General features: G+C 55.3%; 1 protein-coding gene across 1 annotated transcript in view; it reads right to left on the bottom strand.

Annotated features, from left to right (window-relative positions):
* The window catches only part of MINDY4 (MINDY lysine 48 deubiquitinase 4), a 101,962-nt gene that overhangs the window by 23,995 nt on the left and 52,618 nt on the right, over window positions 1-25,349 (bottom strand). Inside the window, exons 9-13 of the mRNA XM_044919980.1 lie at window positions 24,222-24,310; window positions 15,349-15,450; window positions 13,698-13,761; window positions 12,591-12,656; window positions 7,593-7,660 (exon numbers count right to left, since the gene is read on the bottom strand). Of these exons, the coding sequence (XP_044775915.1) occupies window positions 7,593-7,660; window positions 12,591-12,656; window positions 13,698-13,761; window positions 15,349-15,450; window positions 24,222-24,310 (389 nt within the window). The remainder of the gene's footprint in view (window positions 1-7,592; window positions 7,661-12,590; window positions 12,657-13,697; window positions 13,762-15,348; window positions 15,451-24,221; window positions 24,311-25,349) is intronic.

The raw sequence follows: 25,349 nt of genomic DNA, 5'->3' as shown, positions 1-25,349 counted from the left end.
GTAGAGCGGATATGGACTGTTTTCCCAGGAAGGCCTGCAGGGAGTGGGCGATGAGTCAGGACACCTGCATGGCAGGCCCCCGCTGCCACCTGCCCTGTGTGACCTTCCGCAAATTGCTTTCCATCTCTGAGCCTTCCAGGTGTCATCCCTTGATGGGGACAACAATGTGCACCTCAAAGAGCTGTTGCCATAAGGGCCCCGGCCTTTACAGGGCCTCACAAACAGCACAGAGCTCCACAGGTTGGAGGGGCTGGCTGTGAATCTCCAGGCAGGGGCCGGGACAGGAAGGGGCAAGGTAGGGAGGACCCCAGGAGGGAGGACAAGGTTCACGGATGGAGAGAAAGGATCTGGCCTGGAGGAAGGAAGGGAACACAGAGGTGCCCAAGCCCTTCGCAAGCTGCCTTCTGCCTCACCACCCGCTAGACCTCTCCCCACGTGCCAACACCTTCCTTCCCAACCAGACCTTGTGTAACTATTCCCTGCAAACCCCCACCCCGCTGGCTTTTGCCTGCTTTATTCTTGCGGCCTGCCAAAACCCTTCCTACATATCCCTCAGAGCCCTGCTAAATGTCTCCTCTTCTGTGAAGACACCTCCCTCGCCCCGGGACAGATGTGCCCCATCTCTCCTCAGCTGGCCCCTTCCCCAGAGCAACTGCCCATGCTTTTCCTGTGCCTGCCTTGTCCCTCCGGGCAGCAAGGACTTTGATGGCCAGGGGTATGTCATGTCCATCTGGCCCCCTGGCACCCAGAATCGGGCTCTAGCTCTGCAGGTGCACAGCACACAGGCCCGAAATTACGTGAGCCTGGCCCACACCCAACCCAGGAGAAGCTACAAGGAAGGCCCGGATGGAACGGCCTCCAGAAGCTGAATCCCCAGAGGGGTGTGGAGGCAGGCAGAAGGAAGCTTCCCACCCAAGCGAACGAGGTTGGCCTGGAACAGAAGATTCTTCCAAAAAGTTAATTGCCTCTCCCTCTTCCCAAGGCCCATCCTCTTTCTCCGGACGCCCAAGCCCTTCGAGGAACATGGGTAAGTGGTGTGGGGATGCTAGATGCACCAAGAGTCAGGAGACTCCTAGCTCTGCCACTAACCCCAGTGTGGGTTGGGCTGAGTTGCCCCCCTCTGCCACGGGAGGGTCCGTGCTCACGGACAGACCTACTGCCCTCAGCCACACCCCGCTGACACTCACCAGCCCTGACTTGCCACCTCAGCAGCCTGGGGCTGAGCTTGCTTTGCCCCAAGCGATGCCAGCTGACATGAAATGGAGAAGGAAGCTGGTAGACAAGCACCTGGTTTGGTACAGGCCTACTTAAGGGTCTTGTTTCCCACTTCTCCTCCTAAGTTGGCAGACACAGCAGGGCAGTGCCTGTCACTCCTCCCCCAGCCCAGGAAGGGGATGAGGACACGGGGTCTTAGGCTGGAGGCCAGGACACACAGGGATGGCATCAACTTGCCAGTAACCTGCCCTAATTTCTTAGAGCCTTGGTCCCCACATCTGTAAAATGGGATAATGGCCCCAGGCCTGGCCCGGGTGGTTCTGTGTGTGTCGCATTATTCTGGGCTGGAGGAGTCCAGGCAGGCAGCAGGAGGGTGGGGGAGAAAGCTGAGGGGTATCCCATCTACCCCCTCCCGTCCCAACAGCACATCTGGGACCACCAAGAACCTGGGATTCTCAACAAGAACAGCCCCCTGCTCAAATCCTTACGCCATAAACCACTGGCCCAGCCCACTACTGAGGTGGTCTGCCTCAGTGAGCTCTGCTGGATCTGGAAGCGTTGTCGTTGCTCTTCTTTGTTTCTGAGGGGAGCCTGTGGGGGCCTCAATTAAGGCCCAGATCTGACCCACCCCCAAACTCACATCTGCTCTCCTGTTCCTTGATAAATCCCAAGCTCCCAGTTCCTGACTAGATAGCCCACCCCTTTCCCAGTCAGTGTGGTACCCCCTCTGTAGGTTCTGCCTGCTTTCTGGGCCTTCTGTGTTCACACGCCCCATGATGGATGCAGCCCAGGCCTGGCCACCATGAGGTGTCAGGAATGGGGTCATGGCTGCCAGCAGGCTGAGGGGCACTGGAGAAAGGGCTTCCTCAGGGCCCCTGGGTGGCTCAGTGGGTTAAGCGTCTGCCTCTGGCTCACGTCGTGATCCCGGGGTCCTGGGATGGAGCCCCATGTCGGGCTCCTTGCTCAGCGGGAAGCCTGCTTCTCCCTCTGCCTTTGCTCCTCCCCCCACTTGTGCCTCTGTCTCTTTCTGAAATAAAGAAAAGAAATCTTAAAAAATAAAAAGGGGGGCTTCCTCTCCGCCAGGCTCACCGGAGCCCACCATGCAGCAGGGCCCTCCTGAGAACACAGCTGAGACAGAGAAAAGAAGCGTGACGGGTCAGAAGGAGGGACACCATGTTCCAAAGACGCTGTCTGGTTCCTGGATCCAGCCACTCCTAAAGCCCTGGGCTTTTGATATGAATCAATTAATAGTGCTATTTTCTGCTTACGCTGGCTAAGAATCAAGTTTCTGTCACTTGCCTTTGTATCACCAACACTCATGGTTGGCTTTCTTTCAGGGCTATTTCCACAAAGAAATAAACCGTGCTGTTGTTTTTCCTCTCCTGGAGAAAGTTACAGAGAGCCACAAAGCCACCATGGTGGGAGTGCTGCCCCTCACGCTCAGGGCCCGGCTTGCACTGTTCAAAAATTACTTCAGCAGATGGCAAACTACTGCCTATTTTGGACTTTCAAGATTGCCTTTGGCCGGCCCACATTGCCACTGCAATGAGTGCCACGGGTGTGAGGCATGAAAAGGGTCTCTTCACAGGCTGTTCCCCTCACCAGCCAGTTCTCAGCCACCCAGTGGGCATCTCTGGAGCCCTCCCTCGTGCCAGGCCCTGGCTCACTGCTGGCTCCCTGGGGGCCGGGGCACCCTTGCGCTGCACTGCACAGGTCTGGCTCTGAGCTGGCCCTCGACCCCAGGGCCCCAAGCATCTTTGGGACTTGTGAGAGCATGCTGGGGAAAGTTCTAGGCCATGTGGTTTGGAAAGCGGTGGGGCTAGGTAAGCATGAAAGCCTGTATGAGATTTACTGTAGGCAACTCAAGATCTTAGGAGGGAAAATAGGTGGCTGGAAATCAAGTGGAAAAAAATAAAACCTTCCCAAGGCTTTGCAGTCAGCCCCGGTAAACAAAGCTCAAAAGGCCAGCTTTGCTACTGTTCTTCTGGCCTCTGAGGGTGAAGTGGCCAGGCTGTGCCGGGCTGCGTTCGCGTCTGCCCTTGGCTCCCTCACCCTGGCTCCCCCCAGAGCTGGGAACAGCCGATGGACAAGAGGCACTGACTTGGGCACAAGGCCTGCCCCTGGGCCTCAGGCAGGCGTCTGAGAGCCCTCACTTGGAGGGAGGGATGGCCATGCCCTCAGACACACATACAATCACACAATCAAGTCACCTTCACATAATCTCCAACATCCCCACCAACAGCCACATAATCTCACACCCAGCCCTGCCACTTCACGGATCCCTCACCCACGCACACACCAACACGAGTGCACACGGACGTGCTATACTTGTGAAGAGCCGGGGGACTCCCAGCCCCCTACTCAGCTTCTCCCTGGCCACTGCACAGCACATGATCTGAGAAACGGCTCTCTCCGGGCCACCAGGACATGTTTTCAACTGCCCAAAGTAGTAACAGATCACCCTGAAACGGCATCAAAGGGTTTGGTGAGGCTGAATCTGAACTCCAGAGCAGGAAGGCCCTCGGGGATCGTCTGGTCCTACAGCTGGTAAGCTGTGTATGCAGAGCTGGGGCTTCTCCAAACAGGGGTCTCCTGGGGCCAGGCTGGGAGACGGGGAGGGGCATGCAGGGGTCTCTGCCTCCCCCCTCCCCCGACTCTAATCCTGCTGCATCTGCTTTTTATAGTTTGTTTGGAAAAAGGTCAGATTTCAGGTTCGCTACAGGAAGAGTTCAAGAAGCACTGGTTTGCCTCCCTCCTGTTAGAGGTAAAGGGCCGAAGGTGCAGGCTGGGTCAGCTATAAGCATGTTGGCAGCAGAGCAGAGATGGGGACCCAGGCATCCTGAAGCTACAGCTCAGCCAATGAGTGGGATGCTTTCGTGTGAATTGTCACCCACTGGGCTGCCCTAGACGAGCCTATCAGCTCAGCCTGACAAATGGAGCCTGTGCTGGATGGCATCTGCCCCATGTGCCCTTTGCAAGCTGCCGGCCCCTGCTGCAGGCCAGGGTGAAGTGGGTTTTCACCATCCCAGGACTGTCGTCACTGCCAAGGAAATCACAGCAAGTCTGCGGCCAGGTCTGGCATCTGTCCTGAGAACGGAGACCAGAGGCTCTGGGAAGCACCTCTGGAGTGTGCGAAGGGCACGGAGGAGGCGTGGGCCATTCTGGGAGCTCCCCTTCTAAGGCCAGAGAACAGCTCCTTCAGAGGAGCCCTGGAAATGCCAGGAAGGCTAAGGTGTTATTGTAAATAATGTCAGCGTGAATCTCTCACAGGATCCAGGCACCATTTCGACAGGCCACTCTCCTGCTCACCACTGGTCTGTCTCTCCCCTCACGCCGCCACCCCTTCCAGGGAGTCCCCCCAGACCACAGGCAGGAGTGACCGGCTCCACTCCGTGTCACCAGCAGCCCTGTGCCCAAAGCCTGCCCCATTCCCCACCCGAAGCCCTCAGTCTGTCTAGAAGTGGTTTTGAACTTGAACAAATAAGACAGAGGTAAGGGTCTTTCTCAAGCACAGCTTTGGGTGGCGTACTCCCAGGGCAGGCTCCCACCTCCCCTTCTCTTGCCCCCCGAGCAACAGCACAGAGCACCCAGGGAGCCCCCCGGGCCACTGAGGACGTGCCTGCCGGGGTGAGCACCACCACCTGTGGACCCATCTCCACTTGCAGGACATCCCCGTGGTCATGTTTCCACCACCAGGCACCAAGCCGAGACTGAGGGCAAGACACGACAGGATGGGACACAAGACGCCTCTGAGCACAGCTGTGACAGGGTCAGACGAGCAGTGGCCATCACCTAAGGCTTGCTACCCACCAGGAGCCGAGCCAAGCACTCGACCTATAAATCTTCATTTGATCTTGTAAAGCAGGAATTATCATCCCCCTTTCCCAGAGTGAGAAACTCAGACTCAAAAGAGTAGAGACTCAGGCCTGAAACCAAGCGGCAAACCCAAAGAGCCTGGTCTGGGGCCCTGCTGTCTGGGCTGAGCTGTGCGAGCCTGGGGCCAGGCTTGTTTCTTCATCTGAAAGACGGGGAGGCTGATAGGAATCACAGTGCCACCTAACAGGGCTGTAAGGGGATGAAGCAAGTTTCCGGGGTAAAATGTTGCAGCATAGGATCGGGTACACAGGAAGGTTACTAGGTGTTGCTTACTCTCGTTCCTACTGCTGATAAGAGGGTCCTCTACGTTGCCTTCTTAGAAGCAAAGGGGAGGCCCAGGAGTAAGACAAGCCCAACCAGTGCTCTGCTGGGTCCAGTGCTAAAGCATCCTGGAAGGCAGGGGACAGGCCAGCCAAAGTTGCCCCTGGGGGCTCCAACACCATCAGCCTCCGGGACCCAGGAATGTCCTCAGGAGCCCTGAGTGGGAGGGAGATCATCTTTATACACTTTCACTCCTCTGTCTTGAGAACAAGGGGAAGGAGGTGAGTCCAGCCAGATCTTGTGGGTCTGTGTGCCTGTGTCTGCGTGTGTGTCTGTCTGTCTGTACATCTGTGTGTGTGTGTCTGTCTTCGTGTGCATGTGTGTGTCTGCGTGTCTGTGTGTATCTCTGTGTCTCTGTGTGTGTGGATGTGTATGCCTGGGTCTATGTCAGTGTGTGCGGGTATGTGTATCTGCATATCTGTGTACGTAGTACCTGTGTATCTGTGTGTCTGTCTGTGTCTGTGAATCTGTGTGTGTGTCTGCATGTCTGCGTGTGTGTGGTGAGGGGAGGACTGTGGCCTATTAGCATGAGGCTGTGCAGGCCCAGCAGGGCAGCCTTCCCCCCTACCTCCAGATGCCCCACAGGTGCCACAGCCTGGGCAGGGACTGACCCCTGCCTGGCTTGGTTGGATGGGGCAGGGAAGGGGCAGAAGCAGCCCAAGTCCTCCAGCTCGGGACAACGAGAAGAGTAGCCTGGACATGGGGCTCTGAAGGCCCCTGCAGATGGAGAGGGCCACCAGAGCTGCTCCCTACAGGGGTGCACATGTAAACAGCTCCCAGGCCGGTGAGCAGGTCCTGCAGGAGCTGCCCCGGTGACCACCAGAGCAGAGACACTCTGATCAGAGTCCTAGACCTCCAGAGCCAGTGGTCCTCTGTACAGATGGGGAAACTGAGGCCCAAGAGATCACACAGCCAGATGTCACCAAGCCTGGCCCTTCTGACAGCCTAGCTTCCCCTCCGTGAGCTCCAGGGTCTCACCCACACACCCAGAGACCCTCACCCAACCTGGGCAGCCAGGGATTAGCAAACCCAGGCCTGGGGAGAAGGCGGTGCGGCTTATGGTCTCCATGCACGTGAGCTCCGGCCAGGAATGAATCATATCATTATGGCAGGATTAGAAGAAAAATGCCATTAGAAGATCTATGCATGCACCACATTTAATAAGGTCAGCAGCAGCGAGCAGCAAGCAGGCTGGCGGCACGAGGCCACAGAGCCCCCGCGCCCTCCTCCCACCCAAGCCAGAGCCCGCAGGGAATGGGACAGGCCCTGGCCAGGCCCAGCCACGGGGAGCAAGTGTCTCCTTCTGCCAGGGCCTCCCCAGCCTGGGCACCACATAGCTATTCTTTCTGCCTCCCTACTCCTCAGGGCCCACCTGCTTCGGGTTGTTCCCAAATCAGCCCCTGCCAGCAAGCATCCCCTAAAGTGAAAATTCATTCCCCAGATCCCCCATGCCCTCTGGAGTCTGCTCTCTACTTGGAAAAGGAAGCAGTAATCAATTGTACTTTACGAAACTGTTAACGTGCTGTTAATCTGCTACCCTCCCTGGTGACATAATGGCCAGGTGACAAATATGGATAAGAGGCCTAGAAAGCTCGTGGAGGATGAGCGTGATGGAGAAAGTGCAGCTCTCAGGCAGCTCGGGAGACTGCATTTGATAAGGCTGCATGGAACTGAAGTCCTCTTGCTTCCAAGGCCCCTGGGCACCCGCCCACCAGTGTCCTCAGGGCTGGCCCTGGACACAAACCTTGCAGCTTTCCAACTGCCCTGGCCTACAGTGAAGCCCCCCCTTCCTGAGCTTGTGGGGGCCCTCAGTCATCTCCCAGGCCTCTGCCTCAACTGCCCATCCCCACACATGTCCCAAGGGCATCGACACGTGTGCTTAAGTATGCACACACTGCCGTTCCACCAGGGCCCCAGGGGGACCGTAAGCTCTGTGGGCAAGGGTGTCTCTCCAATCAGCCCCAGCGTACATGGGGAGATTGACAAGGTAGCTCTGAACACACACGTAACTGCTCTCCCCCCACCACTGACCATCCCCCACTCCACTACTTCCTTCACCCTCTCAACCACGCTCACTACACGCCCACTATGCACCAAGCGTGGCCCTGGGCTCGGGTCGGGGGCAGCAGTGAACCAGACAGACAAGCCCAGCCCAGGAGTTGAGGGAGGAAGAGACTCACAGCTCTGTGGACCTGGACAGGATGGCAGACAGCGTGAGCAGGATGCATCCGTAGGGACCCGCTTCGAACTGGGAAGAAGAGAAAGCAATGAGCACCCACCAGGTCTGCACTCCCTTTCCTCTCACCTCCTTGGGGAGTGGTGGGGGTGGGGGCACACCCAGGGAGTAGCCTGACCCTGAGCCAGCTGCCGCCAGCCCGGTCCCAGAGGTTGCCAGGGGGCTCCACGACAGGGCCCCTAAGTGATGGGAAGCACACCAGCCTGGGTGACAACAAGAGCGGACACACTGCCCACCAAGGAGCACACCCATGACGTCCGAGTCCTGGAAGCTTCCATACAGCAGCGGGGCAGCCTCCCTCACCGTGCAGGCGTCTTATGTGCATCATCACACTGAAAACTGCCACCGGCCTGTGTGACAGTACTGCTAATACTGCCCTCTGCCACAGAAGGAAACGGGCCCAGATACCAAGCACCTGGCCCAAGGTCACACCGCTGTGATTCCAAATCGGATTCCGAATCCCTTACTCCAAAGACCTGCACTGTCTTAAGAGCAGCAGAGAGCAGGTGGGGGACAGAGTCAGGGTCGGCGGGGAGAGTGAGGTGAACCGTGCAAGCGCAAGGACAGATCCCGTCTTTCAAAAATTGTTGGTATTTTGTTCATTGTGGATTTTTTTTTATTAATTTTGATATTTTAAAAATATTATTTTTGCTGATTACTGAGGATTTTGGTACCTCCTTGAATTCTGCCCCCAAGATGGGCACCTTATTCATCTCCCCCTAGTCCCAACTCTGGGTTAGAGCCCACCGCCCGAAGCCCGGCTGCCTGGGTTTCAATCCTGGCTGTGCCACTCCTAAGCTAAGTGAGCACAGCGACCTTCCCTAACTTTGCTGTCCCCGTCTTCTCATCTGTAAAACAAGGCTGATGATAGTAGGACCGACCCTCATCAGGCTGTTGTGGAGAGTCAGTGAGATCACCCCTGTAAAGCCCATAGAACACGGCCTGTGAGTATTCTATTCACAGGATGGGCTGGGTCACTCGGGCTCCCTAGACAGACGCCAGCCCCCAGCTGCGGTTCCACGTGAAGGCCTTACTTATCCCACTTTGGGGATGACACCTGTCCCCATCTGTGAGCTGTGATGGCAGATGCTGCCAGACTAGAGTCAGTGTTCCTTACGTGTGGTCAGTTTCTTTGTGGACTTGAAACCAGACCTAAAGAAGCTTGTTTTCCTGAAACCGTAAGAATGATATAATTTATCATATTTCCATTTTGCCTGGGTTGCCAGGAAGCTCCGAGCCAAATATGGTCCTCAACTGTGGTAATTATTTTGGCTCAAGCTTCTGATAAAATTATCTTTTCTTTCCTTCAAAACATAGTCTCTAGTTTCATACAGTAATTCGATTAGTCATTAAAAAAATTTTTCTGTGTGAACTTTCGTGCCAAGAGGATGCTCCCTACTGAGGCTATGCTTGTGAACAAGGTGGACATGGATCTGCCTTCATGGGAAGTAACTCAGGGAAGAAAGAAGAAGCACCTAGAAAAGAGTGGGGGAGGGGCTCTGCTCTGACAAGAAAGGCAAGGTGTTCTGGAAACACGCAGAGAGGGCCTTCAAGCAGACTCAGGGTTAAGGGAAGGAAGGAATGTAAAGGAAAGCCTTCTGGAGGAAGTGATATCTAAATCCAAAGGACAAGAAAGAATCAGAAGAGAAGGAAACACTGTTCCAGGCAAGATGAAAAGCACGTGCAAAGGCCCAGAGGCAAGAGAGGGCAGGTTTACTATGGTTGGAGCACAGAAGAGCCCTGAAGACATCATTTTTATATAATTAATTTCTTATTTTTATAAGGTTATCAATAACAGAATCTTTTGGGGGGATTGGAAGTGAAATAAATGAATCAACAACTATCTTAAATCAACCTCATCATAATTCTCTGATCTCAGGCCAGTCACTCGCTTCTGTTGCCCTCAGTTTCCCCATTTGCAAAACGAGGATGATAATCCCATCCTTGCATCTTTCCTTGGGTTCTGGTGCACAGTCTGTGAGACCAAGTCTGTGGAAGTGCTCTGGTCACTGCAAAGAGTCCTACTGATATCCTTGCACAGGGGCACATGGGCCTGGGAGGACCAGTATCCTTGCCACAGCTCTCCTGCGGACTTTCGTGTTGCCTTGGGGAGTGACAGAGCTCTCCGTCTGAAAGGCTCTCCTTCTGAAAAGCCACCCAACCGCTGCCATGGACTCGCACGTTGTCTTGGGGGAGCCATGACACTTTCTTGGTCCGTTCCCCTCCGCCCCCACGAAGCAGGGGACACGGGAGCCCGCTGCACGTCCTGCATCTGTGTAAACACGGAGGACTACGGGTACTACACAGGCCAGCGTAGTCCACGGTCCTCGGGACTCCCTCAAGGACAGCTGCCCAGGAGCTGTGCGCGAGCCCCTCCACGTGGGCTGCTTAGTGCGACGACAGAACGGAGAGAAAGGACGCTGCCTGGGGCTGCTGGCCTCTGCCGAACACGACTGAATGGCACCAATATTCCATTTTGTTTTACAAAAAACACTTAGTAAAATTATCTCATCAAACTCAAGCTGCCAAGACACGGGAGGCCACGGGGCAAGGTGCCTGCATTGTAAGGAGAGCTCCCCAGACAGGCAGTTGGGGCCGGAAACCGCCGTGAGGGTCCAGAAAAAATGTCTGGTATGGCTTGGGAAGAAGAGGCCGTTCTCCAGCACTGCTCGGGCCCTGGAGAGACTGAAGCCCACCCTGGAACCCCAATCGGAGGCCAGGGCAGGGGCCTCGCCGGCTCGCAGGGGGCGGCCAGACATCCCGCCCGGAGGGTGAGCAGTAATGAAAACATAGCAAGGAGGCTATTTATTTTGGGCAGAGTGCTCATTTCCAGGCCTGGCACGAGGAACCCCTCTTAGGCCCAGGCCATGAAAAATGAATTTGGTGAGGGTAGTGCTGAGGCAGCTCAACGGCTTCCAGCAAAAACATAATTAAACGGTGGGGGAAACACCACCTTCCCAGGTGAGGAGGGCCAAAGACTGACCACAGGCACAGAGAGACTAGAGCCAAGTGAGGAGGGGGAGTCGCTCTGGGTCCAGAGGTACAACAGGAAGAAGGCGGCCCCTCCCCTGGCACCGCGCCAAACTCTGAATGGTTTCCATAGTCGCTATCTTGCTTGGGCTTCACCAAAACCCTAGGGTAGGGATTGAGGGAGAAGGGAGACCCCATTTCACAGATGAGGATGTAGAAAGCCTGGGTGCAGAGGCATCACCCCGGCCGGAGCCATCCGTGGGTGGGGACAGTCCGTTGGAGCCTGCGAGCAATTGCCCCAGGACTCTCCTTTGTCCCCTAGAAGCCTCCCAGGGCATTTCCCTCTCCTGGGTGTTAACACAGGTGCCTGGGGGCCTGCCCCCCCCCCCAATCCAAACACACACACCGAGGTGATAAGGCTCTGCTCCACTCTCAGATGCATTGCTGCATTCTCACAACGCTGAGTGCAGTTAAGAGTAGGATCCTTTCTGCTTATTTAGATGGCGCATGCTGCTTAATTTAGAAGACATTCTTTTCCATGCATTTAAGTTTCTTCTTTAAAAACCTCTGTTGGACAATAAAGAGCTGAAAGTATCTGCTGACTGCTCCATCTTCTGTTTTCTAGGCGAGGCAACTGAGGCCCAGTGATGTTCCTGAGGCCACATGTGGCCGAGGATTAAGCCAGAGGAGGGCCCCAGGCCCCTTCTGCTCTGGGCCAGCCCGTGAGCAGGCTGCATCAGCACACAGCCCACTGGGTTACGCCCATGAAGAACCAGAGGGAGCCAGGGACAGGGAGCAAGGGAGGGCTGGCCGAGGCCAGGACCCCTCCCACGTCAGAGCCCCTCCCTCGCACCTCCCAGAATGGCCAGACGGAACAGTCAGTGCAGAAAGGCAGCATCCTAAGCTGAGAACATGGGCCAGTCTCCTTGGGCTGAATTATCCCTAGGCAACAGCTCTGGGGCAGAAAATGTGGGGTGAATCAGTGCCTTACTGACTGCACCCCTGCCTCCCAAGGGTCTCCAAGCAGGCCCTATTTTCCTACCCAAGAAGCATCTGTGAGGTCAGGGCTGGCACTCTTCCTAGGCTATGCCCAGACCCTCAGTGCCTTCGGGGAACAAGAGGAGAGTATTCTGACAGCAGGAGTGTCCAGCCTGGTCCCATATCTGACAAGTTCTCCCACCCTCCGGGCTCACCAGCAAATCCTCGGTCGCCTTCTCCGGAGCCTCAAAGAGCTGGTCCCACAGCTCAGAAGGCTGAAGGAAAGGCACAGAGGAGGTATTTGCTTGCACACTGGGACAGAAGGGCTTGGCGCTCTTTCTTTCCTTCCATCCTGACACACAGACATCAGAAAATGAGACCCTGCGGTTGGGGATCTCAGAGGTCATCTGTTGGCCTTGGCTTGTGCTGCACCCTGCCCCTGTAAGGCGTCCCCCTCATTTCCACATGTCCAGCTAACCAATCTCAAGGGGGCCTTAAATAATCACACTAATGGTGATCATAACGTCAACAACAAAAGTCAATGACAACACCAAGCCCAGCGCGCTAGTTCTAAGTACTCTTGTTATCAGCCCCATTTTACAGATGAGGAAACTGAGGCATAGGAGGGCTAAAGAAGTTGCCCAAGGTTACAGAGCTACTATGTAAGAGGTGAAACCTAGATTCAAACCCAGGCTGAAGGCTCCAGAGATCATATCCTTTACCATGGAGCCTTCACTCCCTCCTCCACAAAGCCAGCCAGGCTACAACCCTTCTCTGAATCCCCATGGCACTCTGAGCTCTTCAGGCCCTGGACATGTGCCACCCCATCTCACAGCAAGGAGTGGGTACACAGATCCCCTCCAGCAGACAGGGTGCTGGAGGACCCAGCCAGCCAGCCAGAACACCAAGCAAGGTCCTGTATCCAGCAGGGTCCCCACCAAAGAAAGCAGATGGCTTAACAACACACAACCCCCATATAAACCATTGTCCATACCTGATGGATGCTTTCTTGAAGAAAAGTCACCAGCTCCTCGTAGCAGGTCAAACTGTGCAGTGTGAGCTGAGGAGACACAAACCCACAGCGTGAGCTGCCCGAGCCCCACAGATGCTTCCATGTCCCACCCTGGCTCCGGTAGCTACAAGACCCCACTCGAGAATGTCCCTGCAGTCACAGTAGCGACCTCGGGAGCCGGGACAGTGAGGCACCCCCATGCCTGCGTGTGACTTAAAAGGCAGACAGGGCCCAGCTGGGGTCTCCGGGGTCAAGTCCGCCCTGCCATCTGCACCAGGCCTACAGAGCCCAGGAATGAAGACACCGGGGAGCTCAAGTGAAGGAGCCAGCATCACGCGTGGCTGCACCCCTGCGGGCCAGTCACAGGTATCTGAGAAGCACCTGGGGGCACACGGGGGGCCGGGGTGGGCATCCCATCCAACTGGCCACTGCCGGGCCAGCTCTGAGCCCAGCTCACTGTCCTGAGTTCAGTGGGAAGCTGTGGGTCTCAGTCTCCTTTGCTTTCTCGGGCAGCTCAGGAAAAAAACCACTTGTAGAGAGAACACCCGACCAGGGGAGATCAAAGGAAACAAAGGAGGTCAAATAAAAGTCCTCTGTGAAGAGGAGGCGCGTTTGTGGGAAATGTCACTGTGTCTGTACCCTCACGTCTTCCATTTCTTTCCCTTACTTGGTCAAACTAGGTCTGGCTTCATGGCTGGTGTTCTGTTCCCCACTCTCTAACTTCCCCCCTCCATCTCCATGCCACCCCCCTGCCCTCTCACAACCCCGGCGAGGGTGCTGAGGAGACAGAGAGGGACAGAGACGGCTGCGGTTTGGCCAGAAGGCATCACGCACGGGCCGCTCTTCTCTGTACAGCCTCCACGTGACCGGGGCACCCATCAGCCTTTCGGCCACAAGGGCAGTTCTGGCGAGAGCCCACCCCCTAGCCCCCCACCCCGGCCCCCACCCCATTCCCAGGTGGAGGATCCGCTAGCCTGGGCTGCAGGGAGGGCTGGCCCATCCCCAGCTGAGGGAGGATTTACTTATATGAAAGGAGACCGTCCCCAAACAAAGCCAAAGGTTGCGTGATAATTTTCCAGAAAGCCGTACTGTTTCTAAGACTCCATCTGCTTTGTATTTCCCTGTTGGACTGAACTGCTGTGTTCCTGAAGCCCTAAAAAGGAAAGGGAGATGCATGAGTCCTGTGCGTGGACAGAAGACATGCCCTTGAGCCAGGGTGAAACCACATGTGCCATTAACTGAGAACAAATCAAAAGGTGGCTCCGGAGGAAAGAATGGGACCAAGGGTTTCTCATTTCCCCTCCACTTTGAACTCACCCACTGGGCTGGGCCCAGAGGACGCCACGAGTGGGGGTGGGAAAAGGAAGGGAGAAAAGACAGCAGAAGGAGAGCTCGGGGTAACCAAACCCAAGTCCTGGCACTAGCGAGTCTGCCTCTCACCCACAACTGACAGATTTCCAGACAAAGGAATGCTGACTTGCCCTTAGCTTTCAAGGCCGTGAGGAATTCCAGCCTCTGGCCTGAGGCTCCCCACCCCAGCCCCATCACCATCTGTTTACAACCACACCAGGCATGTGCAGCCCGGTGAGGCGGGCACTAGAAGCAGGGTTTGGGTGTGGGGCCCACAGCGCCATTAGCCTGCTGCGTAGGCTGGGAACGGCTGTTGCCTCTCTCTGGCCTTCTGTCTGCTTATCTGTAAAACAGGGAGAAACTGAATTTTTGCCCCATCTGCTTTCAGGGCTGCCATGCAGATGCTAAGGGCCAGGGTTAATGTGGAATAACGTATTCACTGGAACACGAGGACCGAGGACAAGCACTCCATAGGAACAATAATACCTAACACTGACATGGTACTTAGTATGTGCCAGACATTGTCCTAAGCACTTCACGTTTATTATTATTTACCATTTATTTATGTGGATAAATGATTTAAATGGATAGATAATATTATCATTTATTATACATTATTTATATTGACTCATTTAATTCTCAAGTCACTCTACCAGATGATCCTTGCTATCATCTGCATTTTCCAGATGAGTAAACAGATGAAGCACAGAGAGGTTGAGTCAGCTGCCCAAGGTCAAACAGCCAATAAACAACAGCATTGGGAGTTAGCCTCTGGAGCCCCTTCTCTTAAGCAGTATGCTCTATTGACCCACCAGGTCAGAGCCCAGGAATGAAGACACCGGGGAGCTCCGGAGTGTAGTCTTTGGCCCCCAAAGGCACCCCTTTTACTAAAGCTTAGCCACAGGCCTGGGATGAAGTGATGCTTCCACTCTGAAGGGCCAGACTGAAGAGCCGGCAAACCATCCATGTGGCCTGCAGTAGCGATAGAGGGGGCAGGGGAAGTCTCTTCCTCCATGGAACGGGGGTCCAAGTGACAAAGTGAAAGGGAGCATGCTTCGGGGACTAGGAGAGACATATGAAGCAGAGGGTGACTGGTTCCTGAGAGGTCTGAGATTTTCTCAGATGGGATGCATCCCCCAAGGCTCCCCAGGGAGGAAGGCCAGGCAGAGAGGAGACTGGAGCTCCGTGGAGGCTCCTCTGGGCCTCTCCCTGTGGGGGGCTGCCCCCCTGGGCTCGTGCTGCCATGGGGCACAGGGCTAGCGTCCGGGAGGACACACAGACAAGCTGGGTGGGAAGACGATTCCGAGGACAGGAAAGCGCACAGCCAGCTTGCCTGCAGCTGGGCCAACGCGTGAGTGGAGCCCCGTGTACAGCCCTGGGAAGCACTCACAGTGTGACCACGGCTCTCTCATGGCCCCCGGCCCGCCACACGATGTCTGCGATGGCCAGAGCGAGGCAGTGGGTCCTGCGGGCATTGGAAGGCTGCAGCTGCCTGAGGAGGAAAAAGAGAGTGTGTTTATGCCCATGGCGACACAAGCCAGGGACGGGGCAGCCCTGTAGCAGATGGCCTATTCTTTCCTCTGCCACACAGAGAGGGCTCTGCAGCCCAGGGACTCCGTCCAGCAGGGCCTCCTCCTCCGAGGGCCAAGGGAAGAGCCCTGACGGAGAGGCCCTGGGTGGGGCTGGAGGAGGAGAAGGTCAAGGAAACAGCCCGGGGGGAGCAGAGGGGACCCTGGAGGCTTGGCAGGGCCGTGAGTTCTGACGGAGCCCAGGAGGCTGTGCTGAATGTGCTCAGGAGCTCCTGCCATCCAGAGGAAAGTGAGCCATCCCAGGCAAATGTCTGGTACTGCCCTGACCCAGCCTTGGCCACTCCCAGCATCCGGGCCACTGGAGACAGCAGCTGTGCAAGCAGGTGCCCTTCATTCCCACCAGCCACAGGAAATGAGATCATGGGTGCAGAGAGGAAAGTGGCCTGCCTTGCTGGTTACTTAGATATAGGTTGTAGGATGGGGAAGAGGAAGGATTCATGGTAATCTCTGGGGGTTTAGTGGGTGCACAGTGGGGCTGCCAACTGAAATGAGGAATATAGGGCAGAGAGGAGGACTGGGGGAGCAGCTGGAGGTGCACGTGGGACCCCCTGGGTGAAGCTATCTGACACATGGAAAGCCCAGGAGAGCATCGGGGCTGTGGATAGGTTTATGCACCACCAGCATGTGAGAGGTCCTTGGCCCTTTGAGGGGCTAAGATCCTCCAGACAGAGGATGAGAAAGGGCAGAGATGGCAGCCAAGGATGAAACCCCACAGGACTCTGGTGTACCAGGGATGCAGAGGACGGCAGGAAGCAGCAAGGCAGTAGGGGCACGGCTGGGAGATGGTGCTATTACACAGTCCTAGGAGCAAATGGGCTGTGAGCAAAACAGGCAGTCAGCAATGTCAAAAATGGCAGAGACGCCTTATGATAAAAATGGTAACACAGAAGCCCTGGTGCATGAAATGAGCAACAGGGAAGAACAGGCAACAGCCTGATAGAGACACTTCCTTCAGTTTCACATTTCCAGGGCTCCTAGAGCTGTACTTCTTGCCCACTGCTGGAGTCTATGAATTTTTTCTAAGTCCTTAGAAAAATTAAATTCTTACAAAAGCAGTCTGAGTGTTAGGCTCTTCCTAACAAACAAAAGTGCCTCGATGAAGACCCTGCTGGGGCTCAAAGGAATACACGGCAGGGGGCAAGGGGTGGGGGTGGGGGTTCTATGTTTTCAGTGGCCAACTAACACCTGAGCTCCATGCTAAGCTGTGTGAGGGAGAAAGAAAACTGGAGAAATGGGAACCAGGAGACCAGGACACAGGTCACTGTGACGGGCAGCACGTGGTCACTCCCCAGTGCCTGAGACACAGAGCCAGTGGCCTGCATCCAGGCTGTACAATGCCTTTAAAATAGGAGGCAAACAACACAATCGTCCCTCAGTTTTCCCTTCCATAAACTGGAGAGGACCCTAGTACCTCCTCTGTAGCATTGGGAACTTTAAACAAGGTGATGTGTGTAAAGGCCCATAGCCCAGTGCCTGGCACAGGGTGAATGGTCAGTAATGGATACCTATCACTGTTGTCTTTATGGAAACATCAAGTCCCCACCTTGGCTGTGGTGACGGGAAGGTGAACTCCTACCATCTGGTGTAAACGTGACAAGAAGCCCCTGACACCAGGGTATCCTTCAAACCTAATGAGACAAACAACAAGTCCTCAACCACTTGAAAAATGAAATGGCAGACTGCCTGCTACTTGTGCAGCCTCTGGAAGCCCGCCATGCTCCTCGAGGAAATGGTTACCATGCCATCACCAAATCAGGCGGCCTGGGCTTTGGGGGGAGCACTGGCCTGGGTCACCATCAACTACGAAAACAGAGGTGAGGAAATGCTGTGCTGGGTTTCCGGAGAGGTGATGCCAAGGACGGAGAGGGGCCTGGAAAGCAGGGCTTGTCAGACAAAGGAGAAGGGATTGGACACTTATCCCCTTGGATTCAGAACCTATGAAAGTAGGCTTCGTCATCCCCACAGCTCCTGTTTCCTGCCCGGCCCCCACCCAGGTGACCGTCACATCCTGTCAAACACACCTCCTGAAAACCCTTGCCAATCCCCTTCCTGCCCCTGCCCGGGACCAGGGTGCTCCGCTCCCCAGCTGAGTTGTTCCAGCCAGTGCCTGACCAGCATCTCTGCTCCATCTTGTCCCTGTGGGCTCTTCCTACAACACAGGTGTGACCAGGGATCCCCCCAGTTAGAACCCTTACCATGGCTAGGAGTCGTGCAAACTTGTGTCTGGACTTTAAACTCTGCCTAGAATATCTATGCTGGGAAACCTGCAGACGTGGAACCAAGAGGTCTCCTTTCACACATTCACTGTGTTCTACACTAACTTGCTGAAGCAAGTCATGTGCTTGATTGAAAGCTTCTCAAGTGTAGCCATAAATGAGATTTGAAAAGCCGAAATATACTAAGTATCTATCATGTGCCAAGCACTGTTAGAAACACGTTGCATGTATTATTTCATGAGCCATTAAAGCTACCCTATCGAGGTGGCAGTATTATTGCTTTTAAATGGGGAAACTGAGGCACAGAGCCTAAGGGATTCACCCAAGGTTACACAGTTAGGAAAGTTGGAAAAATTAAAACAGCATTGAGGGAGGAAGGAGAACTTGGGGAAATGGAACCAACTGTCTAGAGCTCTTGGCTTTAGGAACCAGCATCCCTCTGTCTTCAAGCCTGTCTCTTGGGCACCATGAAACACTATCAAGAGATCTGGCTTCTCAGTCCGGCCCGTGTCTTTCTGATCTCACGGACTGGTTACAGACCCTCTGAACCTCTGCGTTTCTACACAAAAGTCCTCATTTTTTACACTGGCTTCCATTTAGAAACACTTCCAGTCTCTCCATCCTTCCCTGGGCCCCCGTTTGCTCTTTTGAGATACATCTTTCCAGAAGACACAGTGGAAAAGTGCAGTGGTTGGGCCTGGGTTTGGTTCCTGGCTCCCAGGCCTTGGAGAAGCCCCTTGCCCTCGCTGGCCTTCGCCTTCCCACATAGATGTGGACACTGGGCCATGTGCCCCCAAACATCATTCCGGTATTGCCATTTCTGCCATTTAACTGGCCACAGGGTAGACAGGGCTGTCCGTGCAGACGACGAGAGGAAGGGGGCGCTGTGGTGAGTCACCCAGGCTCCAGCTTCACCAGGTATCTCCCTGCTTTCGCCTGCAAAATCTCAATGGCAAGGGTGGTTCCTGTTTGCCTTCATCGGTCAGACGTGCACTCATCAAACTCCTACCATGAACCTAGCACCCAGCCAGGCTCTCCAACCAAGAGAAGTTTCTTTAAGCGTCTAATTCCTCACAGGAGAAGTACAGGATGAAGACATTTGCCTACGGGTGGTGGTGAGCATAGGGGAGTAATACAGCCTGCATGTTTGCCCAAATTACTCCAGTCCTTCAGATTAAGAGATGTTCTGATCCCAACTATCTCGAAATGGCCTCACCCATCCACTCTGATGTGCCCAGCGGTTCGCGTCTCCAAACCACCCAGAGGAAGTCTGGTGAATGACCACAGCCTTTCTGCTCCCTCTCAGGCTCACAAGCTGTTGCAGGCAGTGGGGAGAAGGCCAGTCCGGGGGCCACCGGACCTGGGGTCCAAGCCTGGCTCTGCTACGGTGTCCAGACAGGCCTCGGGCAAGTGCCCCTCTTTCTCTGGGCCTTGAATTTCACAATTTCAAAGGGAAGAGGAGGTGAGGGGACAACATCCTTGTCTGCGGCTCTCTCTAGGCCTGCAGGGGAGTGAGGCTCGTCGTCTTTTCCCACACACCGGCACAACACCTCCTCAAGGGGAAAACACAGAGTCCTGCCGCCTGGCTCTGTCCTCCCCAACTGAGGAGAGGCCAGCTGCCGGCCTGACGGAGTGGGTCCTAATGAAGCCAGACAGCTCCAGAGAAAAAACACCACAAGTGCCAAGAGGCCTTTATTTCAGCATGACTTCCCTGGAGGGCGCAGTCAATCCCCTACGCTGCTTTCACAGAATCGCTCCCCATCAGTGGCGGGTGGCGGGTGGTGGGCGGAGGGCGCGAGGAGGGGCCCCACCGCCAGCCCCAGCATGGGAAGGCCCACAGGTCCTTCAAGCGCCCCCCAGAGCCCAGAGTTGGGCAGCTGCACATGCTGCCTAGGTGTGGGGGGCCAGGCCACCATGGTGTTCCTGAAGAGAAAAAAGGAGTCACCTGTATTTTTTTTTTAAGTTGGGTCATTTCTCAAATCCTGGAATTTCAGAGTCAAAAGGAAGTACTGAAGCCTCGAACCCATCTCAGCACACACTGCCCATGTAGAAACATCAATGACCCAACCCGTCGATATTAAAATTGTATGAATAAACCAATGAAACCAGAGGAGCTGGGCATGAAGAGGGGCTCCTACAGGGTGTCACCCTTTGCTCACATGAGGTGTTTGCTGTATTACTCTTTGTACTTCCGTACCGAGTTCTTCCAAAGTAGGGGAGAGGGGGAGGGTGTGCCCAGAAGGCCTCTGTAAAACACAGAGCCACGCCTTGGTCACTGAGAGTCCGTCTGGGGGTCCGGCACACGAATGTTCCAAACGCCTGGCGTCGGCCCCTCCTGACCTCTCTGGCTCTCCTGTTGCTCAGAGTCTCTTCTGGGGCACAGCAGAGCACGAAGGCGGACAGGGCTCAGCCGCAGATGCCAGGAGTGACCCTGGGTGAGCATCTCCCCTCTCTGAGCCTCGGCTTCCCCAGATGGTCCTGCCTGCTTGCACAGCCCTTGATAATTTACAAAGGACTGTGCTTGCATTTCCTTGTTGAGTCAAACTTAGGCAAGACAGAGATTCACCAATGGAGAAGGTGAAGTGCTGCAGCCCAGGTCTCTGGACCCAGCCCTGTAGGGCCTCATCACCACGAAACAGCAACCCAGACTCTGCTCTCACTTCCCTCCTTTGCTGCCAGCCCTGGGCACCAGCCCCTTGCTCCCCGGGCCTTTGTTTGACCCAAGTCCTAGCTTGAAGCCAGAAGAACTCTCCTCTCCCACCCCCAATGGCCCTCCAGCCCCCGAGTCAGGCTGTAACCTCAGCAAACCCGGCCCCATGGCAGGGGAAGTGGGAGAAGGAAACACAGGACTGGGGGTGTGGGGGTGTGTGTTGTGTGTGTGTGTGTGTGTGTGTGTGTGTGTGTGTGTGTGTGTGTGTAGGCATCTGGTGCCCCTTGCCTATAGTCCATCACCACTGGGACTCTCCCAGCTTGTCCCTCTCTGAGCTACCTCTTCCTGAGCTCCTGCTAGAGCCCCAGTGGATGGAAGCAGAAAGCCAGCCCACAGTGCTCCACCTCATGGAGATGAGCCCTGGTTGCAGCACCTGGAGCAGCAGGGGGTGGGGGCAGAGAGGGGAGGGACTTACCAGGAGCACCCATAGTTGTGGGGCTCCCAAGAAAATTGAGGTCACTCTTCTGCAGCATGAATCCTTCCATGCTTCCTGGAGGAGGGGACCGTGGCCAGCAGGCCGAGTTCCCTGGATACTCCACACATACTGCTGAGCCAGGCAGCCAGACTGGGGCTCCTTCCCACCTGGCACACCCCTACATATACCCCCCCGCAGCTCCTTCTTCCCCCTTCTCCCTCTGCCTAACCACCACTGCCCCTAGGACCCAGCTCAGACCCACCAGCCTGGCCACCAAGGGCCTTCAATCTAGGCTGGCCCCGACTCCTCTCTCAGAGTCCCAGCTGACAGGGAGCCCGTGGGAGCCACGGCTGCACTCCCTCCGCCTCCTTCCCAGCAAAGACTTGATGGAACTCTCCATCTAGTCAGTGCTTAAATAGACACCTGTCACTGTAAACTGGGGCCTAAGCCCAGGCTTGGCCAGTGGCTGGCTGGCAGATGGTGAGAGGTAGAAAGAACCTCACTTCCCACTGCTCACCCGGTTTTCTTTCTGCCCAGAGCCCGACTTTCGCCCACAACCAGGATGGCTTTTTGCCTTCCAAGCCCTCGCTCCCCTCTCTGGTGTGGAGAGCAGAGCGCTCCCCGGAGAATGTACCTGTGGATCCAGAGGCTGGAACATTCCCTCAGTGGTGTGTGGGGTGGGCGACAAGGAATCGAGCCTGCCTTGTGTGTGCCCTGGACAGAAACAGCCCTTCCTGGAACCAACTTAAATGCCCCATCCCAATCATTGGAAAACAATCCACAACTTCCCCCCAAGTACAAAGTCCAAGTTCAAAAGCAGCTCTGAATGAGAAGAGGGCTGAAATGAATTATGAGACATCTCCCATGAGGGCCAAGGCCAAGGCTTGACCCAAGCAGCTGGTAAGGCCCCAAGGCCCCTCTGGCAGCCTGGCCCTGACCCATCTGCCAGCCCCAGGTCTCACCCTGCCCCCCCGCAAACCCTGCCCTGGCCACCCCAGGCAGCTCTCAGCTCCCTTGTCTGCCCTGCTCTCACTGCCCTCGGGCCTCTCTCTGCACATGCTGTTCTCCTTACTGGAACACCATTCCCTCCCCTCCCTGTGAGTCTGGATAACTCATGCATTTGTGCATGTGTTCATTCAACAAAAATTCCGAGGGCCTCTTCTGTGGCCTAGGCCCTGGGCTGGATGCCAGGGACAGGCTGTGAACCAGGCAGCCCAGGAAGGCCCCTGTTCTCATGGGGCTGGTATTCCCAGGGGGTGGAGCGGTGGGGGTGCGACCGTGGACAGGTAACGATGTCAGGGAACAAGGGCACCTTGGAGCAGGCCCGGGGTTCTTCTCACCTAGGGAAGGCCTCCGTGATGTCAAGGCCTCTGTGCAGTAAGGAGCCCAAGAAGAAGTCTGAGGGATTCGCTGGGAAGGGGGAAATTGAGGGAGGAACGAGCATATATAAGGATGTGTGTGAAGCCAACTGGGAGTCGATGACCTCCAGACCTCAGCGGGATTCGAATGTCACCCCTCCAACAGGCCTGCCCCACCCCGTTAAGGTCTGGGGGAACCCTGAGCATCCGGCACATACCCTGGAGCCTCCTGTTTGTCTGGCTCTCATGCTCAATCACAGGTGCCGTGAAGGCAAGGCCGAGGCTGTCCTCCGTCTTCCCTCCAAGCACCTGCCAAGCCCTCCCAGCATGCTTCTTTCCAGCACAAGGAAGGGAGGTGGGAAGTCGGGCGCATGTGCACTCGGGGACAGTCCCTGCACCCTTTGAGGGCAGCCAGAGGTCGCTCATTTGGCAAGTTCCACTCAGTCGGGAGCATTCCAGAACATCAAGCACTGTGCTACCTCTCCAGGACAGTCGACAGCAGGGTCTCTGCCCGCACTGTGGTTTGCTGGCTGGCCTTTCAGGGGCCCTGCACAGACAGGAGCAGTTATGTCTGGACGCGATGGGGAGGTGGGGGTGGTGTGGAGAAGAACAAGGACGAGGTGAGATCCTGCTGTGGAAATGTTAGGTCGCTCTGCTCTGGGTATGGCTGGGCTATGCTGGTAATTGGCATCTTTTAACTTGAGACAAAACCACTTGATGATTACTTTGTAATTAGACAAGTTATATTATTAGACAAATTCTAAAATGCCAAGCATGAAAAGCTACCTATCTAAGGCAAAATCCTCTAAAGTGGTAAAAGATGTTTCATTTGTCCTGGGCTTGGCAGGATATCTGGGGAGCCAGCGTCCCTCCCAGGAATCTGCACACGGAAGAATGGGGAATGGGCCTTGTTGTCTTTATAACACCTAAGCTTTTTTTTTTTTTAAGGCACTGAAATGCCTACATCAAAGAACAAGACCCTTTAATTAAAATTCAGGAACTGGCAAAACTTAGCTGTGATTTTAGAAGCTGTTTAATCACAACTTTTGGGAGGAGAATGGAGGTATCTACTAGGCAGGACGACTCTTCCGGCATGCTGGAAATATTTTTCTTTCTTGATCTGGCTGATAGGATGATGGGGCAGGGGGATTTTGCAATAATGCACTGAGCAGAACACATATGAGTCATGCACTTTTTTGAGACGTGTACTTGCCTGTATGCATGTTATCGTTCAACTAATAAAGAGAGAGAGAAATAAGAATACGTGCCAGTTCTGTAGCTCTGGGGGTAACTGAGCACAAGCTAGTCACTGGGCACACAGGGAGACGAAAGGAGGCCATCTCCTCAAACTGGCCATCCAGCCCCGGCCCTGGCCAGCACCTGGCCAATACTTCTAGCTTAGCACCAACCATGGTATATAGTTATGGTTTTCTATCCATCCCTCCACCGCACAGAGCATTCTGCCTGCACAGAGATGTTCCAGAAAGGTCTGTGGAGTGAGTGAGAAGGAGAAGGAGGTGCCCATGTGCAAACACGTAACGTGTGAGGTGGAGACAAATGGCCGAAGAGAGTGGAAGCAATGCACTGCGGGGCCGGCTGGAATGTATGGGAATGGCTGTTGGCAGAGGTGAGGCAACACGGGGAGGGAGGGGAGACCTGGGCTCCATCGAAGGGCCAGCAGGTTGATGTGGGTGTGGATGGGCTTTGGGCAGCTGCTGCGCTTAGCTGCTGAGGAGGGGGTGGCCTTAGTTTCGATGCCATCCCAGCAGCTACTTGCCATGTGGAATGGGACCCAGAGACAAATACATGCAGGTCATTTCAACTGGGCAGCGCTGGCCCTCTGAGCCAGTCGCCATTTCCCTTTCCAGAAGACAGGAAATATCAGGGAACACACACGCTTCCTTGCTTGTTTTTTCTGGACACTGAGGAGAAACCTCGGGAAAAGAAGATATTGCCAGAAGGAGCGCTGACTTACCGAACGCAGTCAGCCTCGCTATCTCCTTCAAACAGGAGTTTTTGTAGGACACAGCCTTGGACAGCTGCCAGAACCCCACAGGGACCCCCCTGCAAAGAAGGACACACATTAGTGCCCGTGAGGACTGACCCAAGGCAGAGCTGTCTGTCCCTCCAGAACCAGCCTCCGCCCACAGGTTAGAGACCCAGCGCCACCAAGCCACTGCCTCTCAAACAGGGGCCTTTGCTATGCCGAGTCCTTCCACAGAGCCCTGAGCCTAGTCACAGAGAAGGGGTGACAAAGGCCCCGGTGGCCAGCACTGGAGGAAGGGGCGAATCTGCATGTCTCACGGGAGGAAAGCAGGCCTTCACAACCAGTCAGGTGTAAAACCAAGTACGTCACCATAAGTTCCCAGTCATTCAAGGAAATGCTTCCATGTCCACAGGCTGAGGGTGTCAATGGTTTACTCAGCCTTCAAGGCCCATCCTAAAGGCCTCTTCCACCAGGAAGCCCTCCCTGACCATCTCAGCAGCCTCTGCTTATGTGAGCAATCTTCTGCCCAGCTGTGGCCTGCCTCAGCACCCATCAGGTGTGTCTTTGTCCCCCATGCCCCCACGTTAGAGGAAGAAGTCTCCTTGAGGGGTTCACCCCTATTCAACAAGTACAAGAATTATCAGAGTAGCAGGCGTGGGTACCCTTGAACTGGGGGTATAAGAAGATGTGCTGAGCTTGGCCACACTAGGGACAGAGGCCAATGGTCTTGGGGTTCTTCCACAGGCAGTGAGGAGCAAGGGGAGGCACCTGGGGCTTGACAAATGGAACCTCACTGGGCTGCTGGATTGAGAGTATCTTCTGGCCCTTAAAGTGTGTAACTCGGGAAATGTGTATACACCATGTCCAAATCCTGCCCCGGTGTACCTACATTTCCCTGTCTTAGAAAACATCTCCTCCTCACAAACTTCTTCTCAAAGCCTTCCCTTTATACTCATGCTGCCTCCTCCTTCAAGTGCTCTCTCTCCAGCCCTACCTGCAAAACCACTTCCCGAGACTCTGCCTGAGGACCCTCTCTGAGGCCCCCAACTAAACAAAGGCCTCCTTCCGCCCGTCTCAGAGAGGGTTCTGGACACTGAGGAGAAGCCTCTGTGGGGG

Source organism: Neomonachus schauinslandi, chromosome 12, assembly GCF_002201575.2.
Source record: "Neomonachus schauinslandi chromosome 12, ASM220157v2, whole genome shotgun sequence".
NCBI classification, from domain to species: Eukaryota; Metazoa; Chordata; class Mammalia; order Carnivora; family Phocidae; genus Neomonachus; species Neomonachus schauinslandi.
This window is presented reverse-complemented; position numbering and strand designations above follow the sequence as displayed.